At 40.2% G+C, this 20,634-nt stretch overlaps 1 protein-coding gene across 3 annotated transcripts in view; it reads left to right on the forward strand.

Annotated features, from left to right (window-relative positions):
* xpo1b (exportin 1 b) overlaps positions 1–20,634 on the forward strand; it is a 31,207-nt gene that overhangs the window by 1,013 nt on the left and 9,560 nt on the right. For 2 of the 3 annotated variants that reach the window (XM_083922699.1, XM_083922700.1), the window contains exons 2-18: positions 799–930; positions 1,247–1,348; positions 5,324–5,396; positions 8,177–8,238; positions 9,951–9,995; positions 12,237–12,418; positions 14,283–14,331; positions 14,445–14,564; positions 14,664–14,792; positions 14,885–15,043; positions 15,185–15,382; positions 16,961–17,099; positions 17,301–17,482; positions 17,808–17,964; positions 18,078–18,241; positions 18,353–18,487; positions 18,618–18,810. In XM_083922699.1, the coding sequence (XP_083778825.1) occupies positions 805–930; positions 1,247–1,348; positions 5,324–5,396; positions 8,177–8,238; positions 9,951–9,995; positions 12,237–12,418; positions 14,283–14,331; positions 14,445–14,564; positions 14,664–14,792; positions 14,885–15,043; positions 15,185–15,382; positions 16,961–17,099; positions 17,301–17,482; positions 17,808–17,964; positions 18,078–18,241; positions 18,353–18,487; positions 18,618–18,810 (2,215 nt within the window). In that variant the 5' untranslated portion in view covers positions 799–804. The remainder of the gene's footprint in view (positions 1–798; positions 931–1,246; positions 1,349–5,323; positions 5,397–8,176; positions 8,239–9,950; positions 9,996–12,236; positions 12,419–14,282; positions 14,332–14,444; positions 14,565–14,663; positions 14,793–14,884; positions 15,044–15,184; positions 15,383–16,960; positions 17,100–17,300; positions 17,483–17,807; positions 17,965–18,077; positions 18,242–18,352; positions 18,488–18,617; positions 18,811–20,634) is intronic. The other variant, XM_083922701.1, reaches the window with a different exon arrangement.

The following is a 20,634-nucleotide window of genomic DNA, read 5'->3' on the forward strand; positions in this document are numbered from 1 at the left end:
CCCGTGCACTTTAGCCACATTATAGACAATTCTAGTAACCGTCAACATAGACGCTGCATTCATTATTCTGTATTTTTATAACAACAACCTGCTCCGTGTGTTGCGGTCGGTGTTTGGAGGAGTGAACTATGTCACTTGCAGATGTAAACAACGTGACGTCGTACAGTATATCCGGCACGTGGCTCGGTTAACCTTCTTAATATGGTCGTAGAAAGAAGTGCTGATTAGTAGAAGCAGCGAGCAGTGCCAGGGACTGCCTGCTTCAGTTTGCAGTTACTGTTGAGTTTGTTGCTTAAACTAACGAGGAACTGTAATTGACTCTGGTTTTAACAATGATGTACGCAACCTTTTACAAATCAATGCTAACCATTTATTTTTCTGGTAAAATCCTTCATATCACCAATAAAATAAAGACTACCTGATGTTTTTATTCACTTAAGTGTCCAACCACTGTGTTAGATAATTAAGTGCATTTGTCTTTGCTGCCTGGGTCCCTACTTAGTTCCTAAGTCCATTCTCCTGGGGTCCATTTTTTTTTTTTTGCCAAATTGCAGCTTTTTTTGGGAAGCTCAGTCAAACATAAAACTGACAGAGCCTTCCTTTTCTTTCATAGTTTTTCAACAAACTTGTGACACCATGAGCGTAACTTCCTAATATGACAGCTCAGTGGAGGGTCCAGGGGATGTTTGTTTAGTAGTCAGCTGCTGGAATTGTTTCTAAACACTGGGTTCACATGACTTTGACTGTTGAATGTGTTCTGTGCACTCATGACCCCTCCCTCTGCTGTCCTTGTTGCAGAGCTCTATGCCAGCAATTATGACAATGTTAGCAGACCATGCAGCACAGCAGCTGCTGGACTTCAACCAGAAACTGGATATCAACCTGCTGGATAATGTGGTGAACTGTCTATATCATGGGGTGGGACCACAGGTATGTTGTGGAGCATATACAAATGCTTTGTAAACCATTGGACTGTGATAAACGTATAATTATGCATAGTATAAAAGTACAAGTGTGTGATTTTGACCAATGTTTTTGACACGCTGTCTTTTTCTATTCCAAAAGTTCCCTTTAACCCACTCCTGACCTAAAACACACTGTTAATTCTTCCTTTCCTGTTATGTTTACATCATTGTTACAGCATACGCAAGTCTCAAAATGACTGCTGTCTGCCGAAATGCATTGACGGGGCTATTCATGGCACCTAGGTGTTGCATCTAATGTGTCATTAATATTTGTATTGCAGCAAAGAATGGCACAAGAAGTGTTGACACACTTAAAAGAGCACCCGGATGCCTGGACGAGAGTGGACACCATCCTCGAGTTCTCCCAGAACATGAACACCAAAGTAAGCTAACTCCAGTCCAGAACACACTGGTTGAAAGACACTAACTGGTGCTTTGAGGAAGTGTATGCTATTACAAATCCAATTTGCAATTTGAATAACAAAACATTACACTAGGTCACAGTGGTTGCTGACAACATGTTTTAAATTATGTAAAATGCCATTTAGAGGATCTTTTTATTGAAAGCAGCTTTATGCACTATGAGTGCATTTTGTGGGTGCACATGGCCCCTGCAGAAGTTAAATACTTCCTGGCTGTATTGGCACCATGCCCTAGCTCTTGAGCTAGGCAGGACCTCTGTCCTTCATCTAAAAGGAATTCTGTTGGATCTGAACCCACCAGATGAACTACTGACTTTGCCTGTCAAATCCTGGTGGTAATACAATACTAAATAAGCCTTTTGAGATTCTGCCCTGTTGGGTCTGAATGGGAATGAGCCCATCATACCAAACCCATCAGCTGTATTTATTTTTGGTACCAGTTTGGTTTGTTAATATGGAGTCGGCAGCAATGCTTGTCTCCGTTTCCCTGCACTCTCTAGGAATGCAAATTTGAAGCAATTTCCTTGATTAATCATCAAGAAAATGTTACAAAATAAAGCAGTTGTTGTTACTCCTGCTTTGCTCGTTGTTCAGCAAATTATTAGACAAACTTCAAAAGTTCTTCTCTATAACAAATGCTTTATTGCATATAAATAAGACAAAAATGCGGGGCAGGTCCTACCCATATTTGGATGTTTGAAAAGGGCTGTAGCTTACAACTAAAATTCAATCAATGTCAAGTAGAACAATTAAATGAACTCATCCCAACCCCCTTACTAGTTAGCTATATGCACATATCTGTTAGAGATGTTAACGATGTACATTGATGAGGATCCATATATCATTCAATAATCAACAATCCAGTATCACTGATATATTGATACATATCATCATCTTTAAGATGCGCCGTTTTAATGTTTTTAATTCCTACTTTATATCTGGTCTGTTTTCCATTTGAATGTCTGGGAGAGCTACATTATAAAAACATCAAATCATATTCTGATGCATGGCCGGGGTCAGTTGTGTGTGCAGGCTGTTACTCATTGTTTTGTTTACGATCTGGTGCATCAGTTAAAAGTGTAAAGAAAAGAAAACATCTGCCTAAATAAATAGCTGCAGGTAATACCGTTTCATTTAAACGAACTCCAACTTCCAGCACGTTGTCAAGGCCAGGAGCACCCTTACCCTACAGTTTTCTGTCATTCAAACACTGGTGCTGTGCCCACAGCCTGGGCTCTGGTCACCCACAGTATGACAGTCATACTAACTTGTCAGCATATGTCCAGCTGCTAAAAACATTCACATAGATATAACTGTATCCAATATTGTCAGTTAATATATTCTTCATGTTTCAAATGAATAAACACAATAAATGGATTATGGATAAGTCATTCTGTTCCCTAGGTCCTTTCATCTGTTATTAGAAGTTCTCAGATTTGGGTTGTTCTGTAGTATGTCCACAGATGAGTGTGCATTATTCCACTTCCTGTGCAAAGAGACAGTAGTAAAACAGACCTGTGAATAGTGAGCCCAGTGATTCAGTCAGGGGTTTACATTGTATTAATGAAACAAATTGCCTATGATATTTTAAACGATGAAGCCTAATCCGAAGCCTAATGTCCATAATGGAAACTGAAAGTATGTGCTGACTATATAACAAAGTGCAATGCATCCACGACTTCCTCAAAGTACACATCGTGACATTTGCCTTTTTTCATTTTTGCTTGCCTGGAAGACTGCTTTTAACACTGACATTCATTACTAATGTCTAAGTTGATGTATCAACAGCACTTTTTTTCTAGTTTTACATTTGTAATTTGCCAAGAAATAGGGGCATTAGAGGAAAAGAGGAAACAAAAGGTAAACACCTCTTGAATTCTGCATTTATCTTGTTTCAGTAGTTTAAAAAGTGCATCATTCCAAAGCACTCTGAACATTTGGCTTTTTCTTGGTAACTACACTAGTTATACTATTTGAAGAAAAAAATGTCATGAATTCAAGCTGTGACTATTTGATATTAATCTCAATGTTCCATTATGTTTATGGCTTGTAATAGGAAGAAAAGGGGTGTGTCATCCTGTGCATCATGACACAGCTAGGCTTTGACGGCAGGCCTCCACAAGGTCTACCCCTTTTAAATTCCCTTTGACTGAATTCTGTTCATCCGTTTCTATTGCATCTGTTTCATTGGACAGAGGGAGGGTGCAGGCTGCAGTCAGTAGGCTCCATTGTAGAGAGACAAATCTGTTGATGGCTTAATTTCACCTGTAGGGATCATGGCTCTGTTTCCGCCCCGCCCTCCTTTTTGACAGTGCATCCACTTCCTCTTCTCTCCTTTTGTTCCCCTCCGTTCTTCAGCCGAGACCCTTTAATGATGTGCTTCTGCCAGCTAAACAGTTGCAAAGCATTTGGCAGCTCCCTTCTGATAATTTGTCTCTTCTTACCTCTTGTGGTGTTTTGTGCAAAGTGTGGCAGTTAAAGGTGAAACAGAACACAGAGTGTTCAGCACTACGAGTGACACTTGTCAAGGGTGTACAGTCAGTGTGCCTGTAAGGAGATTTCACCTTTAATCTTCCAGCATCCATTGTCTGTAGCACATCGTTAATCCTGCTTTAATAATGTAATTTATTGTTTTTTTGTTTGGAATCATTGTAGTCTTGATATGATGATCCCTACAGTTGAAACAGTCAGTTGAAATAACGCTAGATCAAAAACTAACTTCTAAATAAAATGTTTTTTTTCTTTTCTTTTTTTTTCTTCATGCTTCACTATTTAGGAGAAATTAATACAGGGCATAACCTGTGGTTGGTCTTGCTGTTCCTTATGACACACCAGTTTAAGGGATCTGATTTAGGTTTACCTTAGACTTCAACCATAATCTATATTTTAGTGTTGGGAAAATTGACTCACACCGTTTAGGGTTGGGTATCGATGAGATGGTTTTGGTTTCTGCTTATTGATTCCAGTTCTTAAGGGCTCCTTCTTTGCATGCTGTCTGAGTAATAAAAGAAACCAAAACATGGAGGCAAAAGCACCTTTATTTTCAACAGATTTTAGGCTGCAGTAAAAAGTCGCTAGGACGAAAAATTTGAAATATTTCTATTATAATATTATCCCTGTTTTATATATTTATTTTATTTGGAAATTGTAGCATTATTTGACTCTGGGACGCTATGATTACAGCTAAAAACGTTAAAAATGCTGCGTTCTTAGTGTGTGTTCTTACCAAAAACAGACCTGCATTAAGAAATAGGCGTTTGTGGGGACGTGCTGCTTCAGGTACCTGTGAGACCATAAAATACAGTCCAGGAGGTCCAGCTTGAGTAATAGATCCACGAGTTTGAAGGCTTATCAGACTGTGGTTTATTGCCTTAAGAGGGAGGATTTTAGTGCTCGGGAAACTACGGTATCACGTCTGCGGTCATTTTGTTTTAGAAAGAAGGCATTCGTATTAAAAACGTGCGCTTGTACATACTTTATTAACCACCGCAGCGTCTTGACCAGATGACGTGGAAAACCAATTCTCGATGCCCAACCCTACATTGTGTCTGTGGCCTCGGTAAAAGAGCATTTAACACAGACCTTGTTATGTCACTCTTGGAGCAATCCGAGCCAAAGCTGGTTAATGGATTGCTGTATTTTTCTGCTGTCTTTTGCTGTCTGGTGTGATGCTGGGAGAAACAGCAGGACTTCTGCAGTGTTCCAGCTTAATGCTGCTTGTAGAGATTTACAAAAACAAACTACAAGTGAATGTTCTGCATACTCCAAAATCTGCATGAAAGATGTGGTTCAGTCCAGTTCAATTTAGAATGCAAGTTATTACAGGCTGGTCCACTTCATTCTGTTTTTGGTTAGTATTAAAATGATACAGTGTGTGTTGTTGGGTGTTAGAATAAAAGCTTTATCCTAATGCTTCTTCCTCCTTGCATGTTACAGTACTATGCTCTTCAGATTCTGGAAACGGTTATCAAAACAAGATGGAAGATTCTCCCCAGGAATCAGTGTGAAGGTAAGAGACATTTTTGTCTTCTAATTCACACTATGTTTTAACTCCGTCAACGTTAGTGCCTTTTAAAATGTTCTGACGTGCCGTTGCCAAGTTGAGAAGTGTTCCCCCACTAAGCATGCTGGTTTGTTTTCTGCCCGACTGGCTTACACTGGCCGCTGCTGCTCTGTAGCAGTCAATTTAGAGAGGAAACAACCAAAACAGCCGAGCACTGATTTCACAAGCTTTGTGAAGGTGCATCTTTAAAGAAGTAGAGGAACTTTAATTATTACTGTGCCTGCATACATTGCATTGAAATGTAAGAGCCTACATGTGTAGAACCTTTATGTGACAATGTCTCTCAAATGACTGTGATGGCATAGGTTTGTTTGTCGGGAGATAAGACGTTCCACGTGTTTCTTTAGTCCATCCATCTCTTTGTACCTGTAGGAAATAGAGAGACAGATTCATCACATCCTTGCCACAGTGTCTTTTTTGAAACCGCTGCATAGAGTTGCCAAAGTCAAAAAAATCGCACACATGGGGGTTTTAATGAGACGTCTGGAAACATTACAGATTTACATTAAGAAATGATTGTGAAGTTGTTCACCAGAAAAATTCTAGACTTGTTTCCTAATTGGCAATCCTACTTTGACTTATCTCGACACGTCCCCGTTTTCTTAGTTTTCAAAGCGAAATTAGTGTTTCTTTGTTACCACCTAGTGCTTGAAGCAACTAAAAGGGACTTTTGTGCTGATATTGGACAAAAGCGCTAGTGTGTTGTAAATATCTTCTTATGGCTATTGCATGCATTCGTTTTGGAAGCGAGTGGAAGAAAGACGCAATTTCTTTTTAAAAGCAGGATGCATAGCGATTAAGTAATGTATATCTATTTGTGCTCATGCACCTAGGTAACTGTAAGCCTATAACTAACAGATGTGGTTGCTGCTGTAACTGTAAGTCATGATGTTGATAAAGTCACCAACATTCTTCACACATGTCTTCATAATAATAAGCCAAGCGCAAGATATAAATTAGCTTGCTAGCAAAGCCTGTTGCGGTATAAGTCAGTCAGCTAGCTTTAATATAGCCAAGATAAATTCACGGAGTGTATTTTATAAATAAAATAGACATATTACATATCTGTCTACAAAGAAGAGGGACAATTCAGGATGTTTTTAATCCTTTCAAATGTGGCCATTTTCTTCATCTGTTGAATGACGGACCATGGTTAACTTGTGTATTTTTCCCCTGCTCATCACTGTCCCTTTTAGCTTTTTTGTGTTCTTCGGTCAATCCCTTTCTTTTTCTTTTGGATGCTCACGCTCCATTATCAGTCATAAACACAAAGTAGAACGTCAAAATAATATATAATATAATAAGGAAAATCTCCTCCTGCTTCCTTATGATTGGCTAACGTAAGACACTGTGCAACTTTGAAAATATAAACATAGGTTCTTCTGGTCTATGTGCCATAGATCGTTTTGACTATAATGGACCTGGTGACGGGCATAAAGAACAACTCGATAGAAATACCCAATCCTCTCACAAGGTGTTTTGACACTGGACAGCAGGCAATTCGGCTGCCTTTTTGCCAACCTGGTCTGCATATTTGGACAGATCGCGGCAAATTGCCGGCCTGATTTATCACAACAAGGTCCCGGCTCAGACCCTACACATATTGGCGATTCGATTTCAATGTAAATACAGTTTTGCAACTTGCCGGCACATTGGACGGAGGTGTTGATGACATTATCTGTTGTGCGACCCACAGTTGGGAGTTTTCAAAGCAGTAAAAAAGGGAACAGAAAGTCATCACCTAGCCACCACTTCAACTGTGAGAGCAAAATATTGACCGTAGAGATGAGCAACTTGGAAAGCCTGCTAAATCCCTGGGATGCTGACGTTACGGTCATCATCACAGTAGAGAAAGTTGTAAATCCTCAGATCAATGGGGCGGTGACTTCTTCCGACACATATGCTGTACCTTACACGTTGTGCTTAATGTCACGTCACATGTTTATGCCTTTCCTAGAAAGCCGGCTTTTGGGAAAGGAGGAATATAACGTCTCAAAGGCAAATTGCCGCCATTGCCTGGCTGCAAATGTGATGGGTTTTTCAGTATAAAAACACCTACTCATGGTCTTGTTTGCTTATGTAGGTCATATATAGAGGCGTCAGTATTAAACTGTTTCATAACCAGTTAAAAACTCCTTGTAGGGGCTTCAAAATGTTTATTTTTTTTAAGAATCTAAAAACAAAGGGGTTGAAATTTGTCTTTTTGAAGATTTTGGTTGGAGCAAAATGCAATTATTATGAATTTAATTTGCATAACCATGTGCAAATCAGTTGATTCTGCCTCCCTCCGTTCGTCTATAATTTTGCTCAAGATTGATTTTTTCATTGAGCTAAGACTTCCCTACAAATGACCGTGCTTGAATTTTGCACACCCGGTGCAGGGCGACCGGCAACTGTCAGAGTATTGCCTTGTTTTTGGCTCCGCTCACTACACCTCAGCTCATCGTTGTCAGAATACAGACACAGTCTAGTAACAAATGCGAGGGAGCTGAAACACAGTTTTTGAATATGCATTGACAGTCTTGAGTCTATAAAATACGTGGCGGGCCGCACGTTTCAAAAGTACAAATGTGCCGGAATAAGATTGACTGGATTGAGCTAGATAGGAGCCCGCAGACCGTGTTGAGTAACAGGCTCCAGGCAACCCGTCATGTCAGGATGTGTTTGCATTTACACATTTCATTGGTGTTTGCTCACAGTGACGGATATCTTTGTGTGTTTGCCAGGTATAAAAAAGTATGTTGTTGGTCTCATTATCAAGACTTCATCAGATGCATCAAATGTGGAGGTGAGTCGACTTTGAGTTCATGAGATTTTTGGGGTTTGATTGAGTGAATAAGTGTAATTTGACAACTGAGCGGCATAAAACCAAGATTATTCTGATAAATGTTTGATTCAAATTTAAGCACTGCTGCTAGGTTGTATCTACATAAAAAAAAAAAAAATTTGGTCAAGCAACTGTTAACATCTCTTAATTGAATAGAATTGGACAAAGTCTTTAGTTTCAATGTAACACTAGTCTGCAATCATATGGTCTAAAGGTTTGCTTACAACAACCAAGAGTCTAGATTCATTGTGTTGACATTGATAACCATATTTACAAATCAGAGTCAATCTCATTTTGTGATATGTTTAAGTTACATCAGAGCAGCCATGAGTAATGTTGGTAACCATAGTGTTGTGTTGTCCAGACCAAAGACGGTGACGTCAGCTTTCGAAAGTGTTTTCAGCCAACTTGACCACTCAAACAACCAGAGGGTTGAGTTGTTAAAATGGGTTTAACCATCATGTCAACAACTTTATTTTTTTTTGCTGTGATCGCAGCATTTGGCCTTCTCCTATACTCAACATGCACCTGTTAGGAATCAACTCCAGTGAGAAAAGTGACAGGGTTTAAAAGGTGTCATTCATTTGCATCAAGTATCACTCACACGAGAGAGGCAGCAAGTGTACAAACACAGCCATCTAATGGGATTCTGCTCTGAAATGAAATAAACTGACATTCAAATCCACTGCAGCTGCAACGATTAATGGATTAGCTGTCAATCTAAATAGTAGGCCATTCATTTAGCTGTTATCAATTAAGAATTAAAGGGAAAAAAGGCCCAATTCTCTGATTTTCACTTCTCAAATGTGAATACTTTCTGGTTTCTTTTCCCATTTATCACAGTAAATTGAATATTTTTGAGTTGTGGAAAATAATTTGAGGACATCACCTTGGGCTTTGGGAAACGGTTATCAACATTTTCTCGACCAAACAACTCACAGATGATTTGAGAAAACGTTCAAAAGATAGACTGATAATGAAAATAATTGTAAGTTAAGGCCCTAAAATCCACTGGTGATTAAAGCGACTTTCAGGAAGTCACTCGGGTTGGCTCTCACTCTGCTGTATAACCCAACTCTGGATATTATGGGCATGGCACGGCGTGGGAAGGAGGAAGCCATGTTGGGTTATATGTGTATGGAGTCGTCAAGCCTATTTAAAGTTCTAAGTTTTATAATTCCCTTCAGTAACTTATATTACATTACTGTTATTGAACAATAGCACAAATAATAGAAATATTTGAATTCCTCTTTGCAGTGTAAAAAACACAACGGTGGGAATGAAACAAAATAAAACTTTATATGTACGTCTAGAACTAAACTGGGGGTTAAATCAGAAATGAGCTAGACAGTGAACTCTTCTGACTAGAGCTTAGCTGTGGACGAGGTTACGCTCTGATGAAGTTGAGAGTACTGAAGGCCATACTTTTAGAATACAGTGGATCTTTGAAGTTTATTTTATGTAACCATAGGGGGATCTACTTTGATTATTCCAAAACATAAAACATCAAAATTGAATGTTTAACTCCTCATCATGGTGTCGTCCTTCTTCTTTGGTCATACCACCTTTAATTGTCAACATGTTCCAAATTCAATGTTTGAAATGACAGAAGGCCTGTGGTCTGATGGTATGACTAACATTCATTTGTCCCTTGTTTATCTGTACCTTTTTAGAAAGAAAAGGTGTACATTGGGAAGCTGAACATGATCCTTGTTCAGGTAAGCCTTCAACACTACTAACAAAGCGTCACATTAGCAAATGAGCCAGTTTGAAAACAACTTTTAGAACCGTATACCAGCTGTTTTAGAGCTCAAATCCTCTGTCGCTGCACCTTCAGGCTACAGAATGAAGACATTGTTTTTCTCTTGCATCTTTTTAAACAATGTGCATTGTTAAAGCCCATTTACGACATTCTAAACATTTGTCATGAGTCTCAGCCTGTTCCTGCTTAAAAGCCTGAGAGTATTTGGTGTGTTTATTTAATCTTTGGAAAGAGACAATTGAGGCTTGAGGAATAGCAAACCTTTACTGCAAACAAGATTCCAAAATTATTTGGTCTTTTAGCAACATACACTACCTCTTAATGTAGCAGTTTAGCTCATCTGTGTGTATGAAATGCATTACTATTTGATTTAAAAAAAGAAGAGAGAGATATGCTGATAGTGTGTTTAAATAGACGAAGATAACTGTATGTTTGGGCGTCTTACTGCTGCCTCAGTCCTCCCCTCATCTTTTGTAGTGATACTCTTTAACCTGAAGATGTCACTCTTAATGAGTCTATCTGACTCTAAAAACGGTCTGGAGGCTGCGGTCAAATATTCCTTTTTGCTTAGGAATGTTGCCTAACTGAGTAAAAGTGTCTTAGTGGCAGCCATGTTAAGGAAAGGTGCTTCAATACTTCCTTTCTCATCTCCTTTGGCATATTGTACACCAGGCAATCCTTTATGAAAGGTAGGGAGTCCAACAAGTCATTTAAAGTGACGCCCCATTCAGCCATTTAAAAAAAACAACAATATGCCTATCTTGCATAACTTCCACAATTATTTTCATACAATCCTAATTGGGGTTCATGTGGATCAATATGAGGACATGAGGGTGAGCATTGTGTGACAACCATTTAGTTTCACTTTTGCCACTGTATATATTTAGATACATTTTTTTAAATTCCAATTTCAACATTGGCAATGTAGTCATCCCTTTCACCTGGTTCTCCACGTCTATAAAGCCGGCATGAAACAACACGGTAAGAACGCACGCAGCGGAAAATCTAAGATGTGCTTTAGTAGGCCATCTTCGTAACATTATAGCGCCACCATGGCCGACACACGTCAGTAAAATCTGCTGTCACATAATTACAGAGCCAATCGTAAGTGCAGTCAGATTCCTTATGAAGTTTCCTTCACATCTTCCCTTGACCTCAGTGTTTTCCGCTGAGGGGGTCAGGAAAGGATTTAGGATAAGACAAAGGGTGTCATTTTTTGGACTATTTGACCGCAGCCCATCTCAGCTGAGTTCATGATTCCTTATTAAAATTGCACATTAATTCCTCTGAATGTCTCGGGCAAGGCAGGCGGTGTTTGTTAATTACCGCTGCCTCAGTTTTGGAAAGAGGATCGCCTGGAAGAGGGAAAGCCGCTCGAGAAGCACTGCATTTGTTTGTATGGAAACATTATGGTACAAGATCTCTAGTTGTTATTGATGTAGCAGTTTTTTAATCAGCAAAGAGGTTCTCAACATCACCAGGACATGAGTACAGAACAACATATTGTATAAAAAGTCGGTGATTATGATTAGGCCAGGAAAGTGCTGAGTCCTGGAAATGCTGGGCTGTAGAAATGAGCTGCTCACTGCGGTGTGCTGTCTGATCAGCAAATTAGTGCAGACAACTTTAGGACACAGCTGTGGGTCATTGAGGGAGATTTATATCAGAAAGGTCTTGAGTCTGACAAATGAAACCACAGTGGTGTCCACTCTCCCAACTAGGGAGACAGAGATTGGCTCCCTTGCTACACGAGTGACTTTGCATTAATGCCAGTGAGAATGAGTCATCGCCTGCATCAGCTGAGCTAACAGTGTTTTGGCCTTCAGGGACTGTAGAGCTCCAGATTCCACACTCCTCAGGGGGCTGTGTTGTTTATAATGGTTGTTTACATGCATGTTGTATTTGTAGTAGTGTGGGATTTGCTTGTTTCATGTGGTTTCATTTACACACTTTACATTCTCTGTTACTACTGTAGTATCATATTAAAATGCTCTCCTATAAAGCAGAAACGGGGGCACATGCCTGACTTGAGATGGGGAGGGGATCGTTATTTTTAGCGACACATTCATCCTCTTAACTTCTAATTTTTAGATCACGTTTGTCTCTGTGGGAAATGTCACTGTTCAACCACGTACCGTAACACGTGTGTGGTGTGTGTGTGTGTGTTTGTGTGTGTGTGTGTCCCCGATGACTGTAGATTCTCAAGCAGGAGTGGCCCAAGCACTGGCCGACCTTCATCAGTGACATTGTCGGAGCAAGTCGTACCAGCGAGAGCCTTTGTCAGAACAACATGGTCATTCTCAAGCTTCTCAGCGAGGAGGTCTTTGATTTCTCCAGTGGCCAGATGACCCAGGTCAAGGCCAAACACCTAAAAGACAGGTCAGCACGCTGCATCCTCACAAACCTCTGGGAGAGCAATCATGTTGATTGTAGAAAGTCAAGGAAATTGCGTTGGTGTAGTTTCTGGAAAAACCTACAGTGGGGTCTGTGTATGAGCGTGCCACCAAAATATCATAATTAACCTACGCGCCTAAAGAGTGAGTGTTTCAAAGTCAAAAGAGAGGTTTTGTGTGGAATATTACAATATCACATTTCAGACAAATTAACCAATTTTGTCTGTCATTGATCCTCCGTAATTTTGCCAGATTTAAGAGTCCACCCCACATAATATATGATCTCAGCGTGTCAGCATTTTAATATATTGCAGCCGGCAGTCAGTCCAACGGAGTAATGCTGTGATCTTTATCTAACTGACTTGCTGATACTTGTTGTTGGCACTTTTATTACAGCTACATTTGACAAGCTAATCAGTAATGTTCAAAAGTATTATACAATTTTAATGTAGTCTTAATTACATGCGGTTTTGCACTCCATGGTGCATAGCCTGGACATGCAGTATAAATTAAGTAAGCACTTGGTCTGTCTGACATCCTGTGTGAGGCAGGATGTCAAAAATGAATAACCTGTAATTCCAATATATCCATGGACTATTGCTTTCTGAGCACGATTGACTGTGTTTATATTGTATTACATTACACTTATCACATTTGGTTCGCTTTCTTTGACTTCCTGCATGCAGTTTTAATATTGATGTAAATGTCTGACGAACGCTCCAGTAATAATTCAACATGACCATTTATCATTTTCCAATGAATTCGTATCATGATTAAATCATTCCAAGATATCTTGATACACAATTCCATCCACTATATTATTGATAACAAGAATACACTAACTCAAAACTTTCAGAAAATCCTATGTGAAATATTTAGAGTTTATAGTTTGCACTAAAGTTCTTAATAAAATGAGAAAATACTCATATACCATGTGGTTGTTTCATATTCTGTAGTCTAGTTGTTTATTGAATCATCATCATCATAATCATGGTATGACATGACCTATATCAGGGTAGAAGATTTTGGCCATATCGCCCAGCCCCTATTTAAAACTACAGGTCCGGCTAAACAAACTACTTCTGTTTTCAATAAAGAAGTCACGCAATCATTTCCCATCAATCTGTGAGCAGCGAGAATCTGATTTTATGCTGCACAAACTTTTGCTTTGACAGGCTCACACCGTATGAGTCTGTCAAAGTGAAAGTAGTTGAATCCCTGGCTAAGACGTTGGAGGCCTTCACCTAACAGCTGACTGTGGCTGCTTCTGGCTGTCCCCTTACCCCCTGACAGATTTCAAACTAAGCGGCTGTGAAAAAATGCTGTAAATGACCATTGTCTTGTTTTGTAGACACACTTTATATGAACGATAGCGGTCAGTTTCAAGCTCACTGACAGACACATTGCATTTCCTGTGACAACTTCACCATAAAAGTCAACTTGTGTTAAGCCAGTTAAAGGCTCTTATTTTGAAGCTGCAGCAGAAGGAAATATTTGGTTTGCACCAGCACTAACTTGATATAAGATTTTTTTGGGGGGAATGTCGCCATAGACATCCAGTTTGCAATACTGCAAATATTTAATAAGCCGGTCCTGGGCTCAAGCACCGTTGTGTTACCTCATTCTGTGATAGATAGTAACTAGTGATTTCACACAGAAAAATGTCGTAATAAATCAGATGATTAATAAATCCTTTTGCAGCCAGACGTGTGTTACATAAAGCATCACGGTAAAGTTAATTCCAACCTTTACTTTGTCAGTGTAATTTCTTGAAAGATCTCTAAAATGTCAGAGTCAAAATGCTTTTGGTGCATACCATATGCTCCATGATGTTTCTTCTTTTCTTTCAGCATGTGCAATGAATTCTCTCAGATATTCCAGCTTTGCCAGTTTGTTATGGTATGTAAATCCTCATTTCCTTCCCTTCTTGTTAGTATCGATGTACAATCATTTATGGTCACACGCCAGTGTTTGTCCTTCAACTGTTTGTCCTTTCATTGGTTGCACCTTAGGAAAATTCCCAGAATGCCCCCCTGGTCCACGCCACACTAGAAACCCTTCTACGTTTTCTCAACTGGATCCCTCTGGGGTACATCTTTGAAACCAAACTGATCAGCACATTGGTGTATAAGGTATTTACACATTGCTATTTTGCTAGCATTGCTAGTTACACACATTCTATTGTTACCCAAAGTAGTCTTTAACTAAACATCTGTTTGCATCTGTTTCAGTTCTTGAACGTTCCCATGTTTCGCAATGTGACACTGAAGTGCCTCACAGAGATTGCTGGTGTGAGCGTCAGCCAGTACGAGGAGCAGTTTGTCACACTCTTCACCCTGACCATGTGTCAACTCAAACAGGTGCGTTAGGCTCAAATAGGCCAATGCTCAGATTCCCATCTCTTGTTGTAAAGACACTAATTAAGATTGAAATCCGATCCATATCCACATAGATGCTTCCTCTGAACACCAACATCCGGCTGGCTTATGCCAATGGGAAAGATGACGAGCAGAACTTCATCCAGAACCTCAGTCTGTTCCTTTGTACCTTCCTGAAAGAGCACGGACAGCTCATTGAGAAGCGGCTCAACCTCAGAGAAACATTAATGGAGGTAAGAGAGGATACTGTCGGTCACAGTCCAGTGGTATGCACAGGAGAACATTGGAGAAAAATATTTCAGAATAAACAAATGGGTCTGCCCAACAAAAGAAGCCTCATATAGAGTCAAATTGTTCCCTTGGTCCTCTTCCAGGCACTCCACTACATGCTGCTGGTGTCCGAGGTGGAAGAGACTGAGATCTTCAAAATTTGTCTGGAGTATTGGAACCACTTGGCGGCTGAGCTGTACAGAGAGAGTCCCTTCTCTACGTCAACGTCCCCCCTGCTCTCTGGCAACCAGCACTTTGACGTGCCCCCCCGCAGACAGCTCTATCTTCCTGTACTCTCCAAGGTACCACACACAGCCACATTTAATTTAACCGCCTTTTTGAAAAATGAACACACCTATAGCCTCGTTTGGCATTGTCCCTTAATTCCACTTGATGCTATTTACATACACATGGATGTACAACCCCAATTTCAATGAAGTTGGGACGTTATGTAAAACAATGATTTGCAAATCCATTTAAACCTATATCCAATTGAATACAATACAGAGACAAGACATTTAATGTTTAAAATGATAAACGTTATTGATTTTTTTTTTTGTGCAAATATTCACTCATTTTGAATTTAATGCCTGCAACATGTTCCAAAAAAGCTGGGACGGGAGCAACAAAAGACACGGAAAGTTGAGGAATGCTCAAAACACAACATTCCACAGCTGAACAGGTTCATTGGAAACAAGTGAGTGTCATGATTGGGTATAAAAGGAGCATCCCAGAAAAGGCTCAGTCCACCACTGAGTTCACCACTTTGTAAACAACTGTGTGAGCAAATAGTCCAACAATTAAAGAACGTTTCTCACCGTACAGTTGCAAGGAATTTAGGGATTTCATCATCTAGTCCATAATAGTCCATAATATCATCAAAAGATATTACTGCATGAAAAGCAATAAGGCCAAAAACCAACATGAATGCCTGTGACCTTCGTTCCCTCAGGTGGCACTGCATTAAAAACATCAGTGTTACAGCGTGGCTTCGGAGTAAAAGAGTACAGGTAGTAGACTTACCCGGACTGTTGAGACACTGAAGTCGGACATCAAGCAAGAATGGGCAATAATTCCATCTGCAAAGCTTGAAGAATTGGTGCCCTCAGTTCCCAAAGGCTTATTGGGTGTTGTTAAAAGGAAAGATGATACAACACAGAGGTAATCATGGCCCCTGTCCCAGCGTTTGGAACGTGTTGCAGGCATCAAATTCAAAATGAGTGAATATCTGCAAGAAAACAATAAGGTTTATCAGTTTGAACATTAAATATCTTTGTAATGTATTCAATTGAATATAGGTTGAAAAGGATTTACAAATCATTGTATTCTGTTTTTATTTACGTCCTAACTTCATGTGAATTAGGGTTGTGATATGCAATAGGATGTTGGGATGTCGACATGGCCATAATCTCAAATCTCAAACATTTTGAATTTGCACTGTTGCAGTTGAGTTTACGAATGCAGCTGTTTCTTTTAAGAAACATTTACTTACAAGTTAGAGTTGGCACAGCAGTTAAGTGTTTATAGGTGCAGAAGGGTTTCAGTAGAGTCTTAGCTCGCAGTCATACTAGAGTCAGTTGGCACTGGGCAAGCAACAGGTGGCTGCTGAACTACTGCCAGAAGATTTTCTAGTTACAAGATTGTTGGAAATCAGCAGCCAGTAAAGCAAAAATAGCAATCAACTTTTTTTTCTCTTGGGCGATATTTTACATTACATAAACGTAGTGTTTGTGTGCATGTGTATGTGTCCATGTGACAAACCTCTCATTGTATTATCCTTAAGCATTAATTTTCACTGATATACTGTATGTGTGTTTGGTGTGAGAGTGCTGAGGCTTTGATGTGCGTACATGCTGACAGCTGCTTATCTCTTGTGACAGGTGCGTCTGCTGATGGTAAGCCGGATGGCCAAGCCAGAGGAGGTACTGGTGGTGGAAAATGACCAGGGAGAGGTGGTCAGAGAGTTCATGAAAGACACCGATTCCATCAACCTCTACAAGAACATGAGGGAAACCCTGGGTATGATTTCCTGATGACTGCATCTTAGTCCACGTCCATTGGCATCATGCTTACTTTTTCTTGGCCACTCAAACACAGTGTTTTATTTATCATAACCACAAGAGTGATTCGATGACTGTACAATTTACACCCATCCAGTAACCGCCAGTTCATTGCCATACATTGTACACATACTGACACCTACTTTGTGCTATCCCGCAGTGTACCTGACTCATCTGGACTATGCAGACACAGAACGCATAATGACAGAAAAGCTTCACAACCAGGTGAACGGCACAGAATGGTCCTGGAAGAACCTCAACACATTGTGCTGGGCCATCGGATCCATCAGTGGGGCTATGCATGAGGAGGACGAGAAGAGGTTCTTGGTCACTGTCATTAAGGTAAAAAAGCCCTGAACGTGTGATATGCAGAGGACCAACGTGCTTCTTGTTGTTGGAGTTTACTTTTTAACAGCTCTGCCAAAACCAACTTAACGGTGTGTTCAAAAGTCTTAGGTTAAGAATGTGGTCCTTCTGTAAAGTCAGAAATAATCAAATAAACATGTAAAGCTAATTATGTTTCAGTAATAGATGGCATCTTATCATTCCCCTGTTATTAGTGACTTTGGTGTTTTAAAGGGTTAGTTCTTATTCACCACAGTCAAACCACTGTATAGAACACTAAAGACCAGGTTATGTGTCTAATTGTGCAAAACCTTTGTTTCAGGATCTGCTGGGTCTGTGCGAGCAGAAGAGAGGAAAGGATAACAAGGCCATCATAGCCTCCAACATAATGTATATCGTCGGCCAGTATCCACGCTTTCTCCGAGCTCACTGGAAGTTCCTCAAAACTGTGGTCAACAAACTATTTGAGTTCATGCACGGTGAGAGATGGTTTGGTTTTGGAAATGGGTAATGCCCGGTATCTATGAATATCATATTTTGAACGTGTACTGTGATGCAACTTAATATCCCCCTTCATGCCCTTCTTCACCAGAGACCCACGACGGTGTTCAGGACATGGCCTGTGACACATTCATCAAGATCGCCCAGAAGTGCAGACGCCACTTTATCCAGGTGCAGGTGGGAGAGGTGATGCCCTTCATCGACGAGATCCTCAACAACATCAACACCATCATCTGTGACCTTCAACCTCAGCAGGTCAGCAAATCCAGAAACAGTTATTAGCAAAATTCATCTTGAACATAACTTCTATTAATTGCCTTTCCCAATCAAGCTTGCATGCTGACAAGTTTCCCTGTTTATGTCCAGGTGCACACGTTTTATGAGGCAGTAGGTTATATGATCGGGGCCCAGACAGATCAGGCTGTTCAGGAGCACCTGATAGAAAAATACATGCTCCTGCCCAATCAAGTGTGGGACAGCATCATCCAGCAGGCTACCAAGGTAAGAGATCAATACACTGCCATGTGCTGGAAAAAGAAAATGTAGCCAATATACCAGCCTATATGTCTATGATAGACAAACAAGAACACTGTGTTAATCTGTTCCCCGCTGCTACTCTCTCCTCCCTCAGAACGTAGACATCTTGAAGGACCCAGAGACGGTGAAACAGCTGGGCAGCATCCTGAAGACCAACGTCAGAGCCTGTAAGGCTGTGGGACACCCCTTTGTCATCCAGCTGGGACGGATTTATCTTGACATGCTCAACGTCTACAAGTGCCTCAGCGAGAACATCTCTGCTGCCATTCAGACAAATGGTAAGGAAGGTGTGTTTGTGATCATACGCTGTGCTGATAACATGTCTGTAGATTCATTTTTATTGTTGACATAAAGTAGTTAGTACCAATACCAGTGAAATTCTATCAGTGCGTTTACAGTTTAAAAACCCTGACTGTATTCGGGTTAAGGGCATACTCCAGTTTCTCAAACACCATGTAAACGCCCTACCCCGGTTAACAGACCTAGACCTAAACTCCTTCTGTACCCCAATTATTCGTGCATGTAAACAGCATTCCCGGATTACTGTCAGGTGCGCATGCACCCCACTCCGCGGCAGTGGCTTTTGGCCCGTAAATAGAATAAACCAGGAAGCAAAGACGACGAAAACAGCATAAAAAAAACAACATCTGAGGGAGGAGTTTGTTACGGCAAGTAACATCCCTACCAAGAAGACCCGTTTCTGCCGCCGCCGCCAAAACATCAGCAGAGAGAATCTGACATTCTGAACTTGTGAAAGCCGTTGTAGATATAATGTTACGGTAAAGCCAAAGGCTTACTGCGGCCAAGGCGTCAGAGTTTCCACGGTGATGACGTCTTCCGTGCTGGAAGGCATCAGTATTTAGCGGCAGATTCATGACAATCCTCCATTTTATTTTTAAGGTTACGAACATAAATGCTCTCCAAACTTATGTTAATAGTTGAACACTGCCGAGGCCTAACGTAATGTGTTTGCTCTTCTATGTGGTGCTTACATTTGTGGAGGACTTGTTTGGGTTTTTCAGCCTACACTGTGTCCCTTCATTGTTGTTTAGGCATGCAGTCCTTTGTGTAAATCCAGCATGACCTCAACGTGTTGCAGGGTTTGATGAAATGAATTCAATTAGGGCTGTACAGTATGGTCTAAAATTGATCACGGTATAATTCGAAGCATACTGCAGATGGTATTAGTATTATACCACAGTTTATTTATCTGACTTAAAGTACAAGTTTGAGTGTTTTTTTTACTTGAGTATTTTCTTCTTCATGCTACTTTTTACTTCCACTCCACTACAATTCAGTGGGAAAAATATTCTACTTTTTACTCCACTACATTTTTTCTGATAACTTACGTTACTAGTTACTTTACAATTTAGATTTTTTTAATTATGAACAAATACTCCTCTGTCCATTAGTTGTTGGATTGCTGTTTTTCTGTGTCAACCTTTCCTTTTTTCAAAGTAGAGAGACATTGTGGTGGTGATTTAACCATGGATTTAACCAGACTGAAACCATTACAAGAACAACAACAGGCAAGAAGCCGTTTATACCGTACACCCCTAAATTCAATACTGTGTGGGGCTGCTTGATTCTTAATTCTCCCCCTTAAAAAAAACTAATTCTCATTCTATTGAGATTCACGAAGATCAGGAAAAGCGTTCATTGTCTTCTGTAACCAAAACAAGTGACTGCTGTTTCACCTTTTGAATTTCTTTGTCCTACAAATAAACAAATAAACCTTTTTATGCATATAGAAAATAAAATTTAGACCAGGGCCCCCTAAAAGCTACAACCGGCCCTGCTAGTTGGTGCATTTAACGTTGGAGAAGCTGCTGGAGAAGATGCACCTGTCGTGGGGAGAGACGCAGCATGTTGCCAAAGACTAAATGTGATGGAGAGATCTAATTGCAGCCTTATGTGTTCCGTCCTATAGGGAAGGAAAAGAAGTAACGTTAAGTAAGTGCTTAATATTTGTAACATGATTTGAGCTGAGGAGTTTTGACCCCTCATGCTGTAGTTCTGGTTATCTTCAGCTCACTCACTGTAAATGCAAACATCAGCCGCTGACTCGTTAACTGTAACGTTAACATAAAACAATCGGTCAAGTCAGAGGC

This window comes from Echiichthys vipera (genome assembly GCF_963691815.1).
Source record: "Echiichthys vipera genome assembly, chromosome: 11".
NCBI classification, from domain to species: domain Eukaryota; kingdom Metazoa; phylum Chordata; class Actinopteri; order Perciformes; family Trachinidae; genus Echiichthys; species Echiichthys vipera.